This window comes from Ursus arctos, unplaced genomic scaffold, assembly GCF_023065955.2.
Source record: "Ursus arctos isolate Adak ecotype North America unplaced genomic scaffold, UrsArc2.0 scaffold_3, whole genome shotgun sequence".
NCBI classification, from domain to species: domain Eukaryota; kingdom Metazoa; phylum Chordata; class Mammalia; order Carnivora; family Ursidae; genus Ursus; species Ursus arctos.
This window is the reverse complement of record NW_026622985.1, coordinates 96159523-96164550: the sequence shown is the minus strand read 5'-3', so window position 1 is coordinate 96164550 and position 5028 is coordinate 96159523. Positions and strand designations below refer to the sequence as shown.

The following is a 5028-nucleotide window of genomic DNA, read 5'->3' as shown; positions in this document are numbered from 1 at the left end:
CAAAGTTTTCCAGAAACGTAAAATACGAGGGAAATGTGAAAATATGTATACTTTAAATATGAAATTTATGTATTCAGTTAAAAAATGAATTTGTAATATTAGCTCCCTGAGGGTTCACTGACATAATCCGGAAGCCTCACAATCATTTCTTCCACTTCACCGACAACCCAAGGCTGACTTTCTTGATCTCAGGATTGATAGTGGCATTTGTCTGTCGGTCAACCCTGCCTTCTTTGTTTGCACCTTCCTGATGGCTCTCAACTCGTTTTAGCCCCACATTCTTTTTATATGTATTGTTTGCTTCACCCTTGGAGTCTTCCTGATTTTCTAGTGAGCTCATCAATCACGAAGATTCTGTTTATCTTAATAAATTCCACATCTATCTGCATTGAACAGGACAATGCTGCACAATTCCCACCTTGTGTGAAGGGTGAGCCTCTGTGTGTGTTTTAATACTAAACAGGACTGGGGCCAGAGATAAAATCTGGCCAAGCCCGTTTCAATATTAAGCAAATTTGATGCACATGAAACAGATAACTGATGTGTGAGTGTGTCTTTGTGTGATTGCTTCACATGGATTCATCCCATTCTAGAGTAAATGAACCATGCGTTCACTTACCAACTTCTGAAGATAAAACGACAGAACAGAATTAAAGGCATGGGCTCTCAGGAACTTCACGGCTTATTTATTATTGCTGTGTTAGTATACTGAGTAGAAATTTTATTGTTGTTTCTATTATATTCAGTAGAAATAGCAGTATCATAAAGAAGAAAAGGCGTTTCCAGGAACATAAAACTGGCTTTAGAGATTTGCAAATGAGAGGAATTTTATGTTTACAAGCTTTCAAAAGGTTTTCATGCCATATTTCAAAACAGTCAGTAACTTTTAAAATAACTTGGTTCATTAAGAGAGTTATGTTACGATATAAACCCTTCACAGAATAGCTAACATTTACTGATGTCAGGCACTGCGTTTTCCAGGGAAGGCACTTGGATTCACCCCATATCTGGCCATGAATAAATAATCGCTGACCTGTAACTATAATCTAAGAGTCTTGCCTTGTCGCCCAGTGATCTTTCTCAAAATTATCATCAGTATTTTAGCTATCATTAACAGTAAGCTACAGAACAAACAACATACACTAAAAAGAAAGCAGGAAAACAAGACACACATTCTATACAATACACAAAATAATAGAATTAGCAATTTGACAAACAACTGAATAAAAAGTGAAATAAAGACTGGTGTTTTGATTAGGGCTTGTTTCAGGTAATTGGCTTTGGCCCTGGTGGAGTAACGTCTCTGATTTTCCATGTACTTCCTAAGAGCTCTTTTGAAATCCTTGAAACTTTCCTCTTCGCACACAGGTCCACACTCTGACGCTGTTACTAGGCTGTAGAGCCCATTGGTGTAGTGGTCACCACTTCTCTCCAACACCAGGTCTTCCATCAAGTCCATTAGCTCCTTCACTTGGCCATCCCGGTTGCTCCCTGTAGCACGGTTGTCAAAGGCACACACTCGCCTGCCGCATGCTGCCACCAGCTTGGATAGGGCTGTGTTATCTGTGTCCTGGATGTAACCCGTCAAGGATTCTCCCTCGAGGTCTTCCTTGTGGGTGAAGAGGACAATTGTGTGACTCATGGCACCTTCACCAAAGATCTCCTTCATCCTCTGCACAGCCTGCTCGTCCTGGGTGGTGAATCGGCCCAGCTGGGTCACCAGGAGCAGCACATGGGGTCCTGGGGCAGAGAGTAAGTAGCATCTCTGCACCTTTTTGCACAGGGAATCGGAATGGTCCTCCCCAGAAAACATATCCGGTGTGTCAATAATGACTATCTCTCTCTCTCCCCAGCTTCCCTGACTTTCACTGCAAGTCTTAGTAAAGGGCTGGGCAGTCAGCTGTGACCCAAATGCTTTCTTCCCAAGGATGCTGTTCCCGGTGGCACTTTTGCCGGTTCCTGTTTTGCCCACCAGAATGATTCTCAGCTCTGATCCTCTGGCGCGTTGGTTCTTCATATATGGTCCTGTAAGAGCAAGTTTCCTGTGTTATGACTATACTGCTTATACCAGTGGAATATTTTTAACAACAAGAGATATTCCCACATTATGAGCAAAGACAGTGTCCCAATATATTGGTTTTAAACTAGACGCTAACTCCATTATTAATCAAATCAACAGTGATTTTTAAAACAACTCAATTTCTCCCGGCGCCTGAGTGGCTCAGCTGTTTGAGAGGCCGGCTCTAGATTGTGGCTCAGGTCATGATCTTGGGGTCCTGGAATGGAGCCCCGCATAGGGTTCTGTGCTCAGTGGGGAGTCTGCTCAAGGATTCTCTCTCTCCCTCTCCCTCTGCCCCTCAGCCTGCTCCCTTGCACGTGTGCTCTCTCTCTCTCCCTCTGAAATCAATAAATAAATTTTTTTTTAATCTTAGTTTCTCTTCAGCTACAGGATGCTGCCATATTGGGTCCTAGCAAACCATACTTGGGGGACGATATGGATTTAGAAACATATCTTCTCATGCAAGGCTTGCCTGAATCACCCAGTTCTGACTGTCTAAAAGACAAATTTTCTGAAGATCAGAGATGTGTAGCCACAACTGTGGGTTTCATCCCCAGGTGGATTAAGTAACTTGACTCTGTTCTAAGGCCAGAGATGGCTCCTCTGACCTTGCTGGGTTGGGGTGTGGTCTTGACCACCAGTGAAAAGGCTGGACTGGGGAAATGCTGGAATAAGCAGAGTAAAATTCTTCTCTCTAATGGAGAAACATCTGATAGCTTATACTTTGCTTGGGGAGAGTAGCAGGATTTTTATATAAAATGGCACACAATATGGTTAAATAATCACACACACAAGAAGTCACTTACCAGAGTGACTGCATTCGTGTTGGTCCATTGCTGTTCCTGAGGCACAGAGAGACCAGAGACCAATTATATATATAATCTACATATTCCTGAGCCACATGGGACTTAACAGTTATTTCCCCATAAAGGATTTTGAAATAACTTATCATGGCTTCTGTGGCCCCCTTGCTTTTCTTTCCTATCCAGCTCTAAATATATACATAATATTATATAACATATGAGATATATATATATGTATATATATATATATATACATATAATGTTTTTAGTTCTGAATCATGCAATACCCTTGTATTCCTAGAACACTGTCACACCCATGCCTTGTTTGTTTCGACATAACTGATGGGGGAAAGAATGACTCTGTCTTACAGAGACATAGACATTTGCCCAGAGCCACCCAGTAAGTTAGTGAGTAGAGAAGATGTACGTTTCATTTGTAAGCCCCACCTGCTCCTGGTCGCCATGTTCACCTCTTCTCTATCTCCTTATTCCCTCCTCCTGTAACCTCCCAGTCTCTCTCTTGCTCTCCTTGGCCTCACCAATTCCTTGTCTCCCCTTCCTTTCTGGGTCTGCCTTCCACAATCCAAGGTTCAGTCTTCTCTTGGCTTCTCCCCTCCTTTCCTCGCCTTGCTCCCTCCTCTCCTGCCCTCTCCCCTCTCTCCAAATCTCCCCCTTCATTTGGAATTCTTGTGAGAGACTCAGTGAATTAAGTACACTGTCCTTGAAGCCTGAACTACATTTCATTCAATCCATCAATTACTTGAATTTTCCTCATTCCTCAACAGCCAGCTTGAAGAAGCCCTGGGACCCATTCCCTTTTCCCTGTGCAGTGAGAAGCATCGGTTCGTTTTCATCAGATGATTTTTGTCTCTTGCTTCAGTCTGGCGGGGTACTCCAACGTGAAAAGGCACAGAAGACTCACGAGCACACGTGAATGCCCACATTCTGCCCAGTTAGCACCTTTATTGGCTTCGTGCTAAGAAGCTCTCTTTGCCAGTAACGTGATAACTGAACTATACAACGTTCACAGTCCTGTAAACGGGCTGTACTCCAGCCAGAGGCAGCCACTCTAAATCGTTCCCCTTAAAACAGGGAAAATTTGTTCTTAAAAAAATATCTGTTTTTCAAGCATAGCCTGGGAATTAGAAATCGACACTGTGGCACTTCTCATGAATGTGGGCTTACCTGATTTACTGTCCAAAGAAACCCAGATGACTCCCCGACCAAACCTGTGACTTGCCAGCTCAGCTCAAACAGAAAGAGAAAATAAAACAAAAGCCCAACCTGTGTTCTTCCTCTCCTTAATGTCTGCAGACCTTCCCTGCTGCAAAAGAGCCCCACCATGTGCCTGTGTTAAAATGGGAAAATTCAATCCGCCGTTACTTGCTATGATGTGGAGCACATTGTCTTGCCAGTAGTGAAAAAGCCGTGTTGGAAGGATTTCAGCTGGACAGGGAAGAAAGGCAGGCATGTGGGGTAGCTGGTAGATTTGATCTCTTCCTGCCCCGGGCCGTGTCCTCCGGGTCACAAGTTTGCCCAAATGCATAGCCAGCCCAGGAGTTAAGCCTCATTCTCAGGGGTGCAGTGACTGTTCTAAAGGCAAGTATCATTGGGGGAGGACAAGAGCATGGGTCTGGGGGTTGGGGGACACCTCTAATGGGGTGCTGAGCAGAGGGAAAAGGATGTAGAAAGGGGAACCTGTGAGAAACCCATTTCTTGAGTCAGACTGGGAGTTAGCAGTCATTAACCCTGAAAGCATTTTGAAATAACTCCTTCATGGCTCGCATGGCCCCCCTGCCTTTCTTACCCATCCAGCTCTGTCATTTCAGGGAACACGCCTCTGGAGACTAATGATCTAGTTGTGTCCCCAGTAATAATCGGGAGTGTCCACATTCCAGAAGAACAACCGAGAGAGTTCAAGTCAAAACCATTCAAATGCTCTTTCTGCTTCTTTATATGACAGTCATCACAGCAGGAGGAGGGAGAATATGGAGTTTACATTGCCTTCATCCCAGATTCCTAGTGACCACATGTGGCTTTCCCTCCCAATGCACTGATGAGGAATCATCCCCGGCTCTGCACTCGGTCTTAGGGAGGCTGGGAAAGGCAGTGGAGCCATGCGACTTGGGTGAACATCACTACCCTGTTACAAACTATTATCAGTTT

At 44.1% G+C, this 5028-nt stretch overlaps 1 protein-coding gene across 2 annotated transcripts; it reads right to left on the bottom strand.

Moving 5' to 3' along the window:
• Nucleotides 1-685: 685 nt before the first annotated feature.
• On the bottom strand, nt 686-4329 carry GIMAP2 (GTPase, IMAP family member 2). Of its 2 annotated transcripts, none has more exons than XM_048212963.2 (3): nt 4048-4329; nt 2866-2901; nt 686-2025 (listed from the first exon to the last, which is right to left on the bottom strand). In XM_048212963.2, exons 2-3 carry the CDS (start codon nt 2891-2893, stop codon nt 1040-1042), a joined length of 1014 nt encoding a protein of 337 aa, XP_048068920.1. In that variant the 5' UTR covers nt 2894-2901; nt 4048-4329; the 3' UTR covers nt 686-1039. The 2 variants fall into 2 exon arrangements, with proteins under 2 accessions (XP_048068920.1, XP_048068921.1); XM_048212964.2 differs by having other exon boundaries at nt 4147-4329.
• Between the last annotated feature and the right edge of the window lie 699 nt (nt 4330-5028).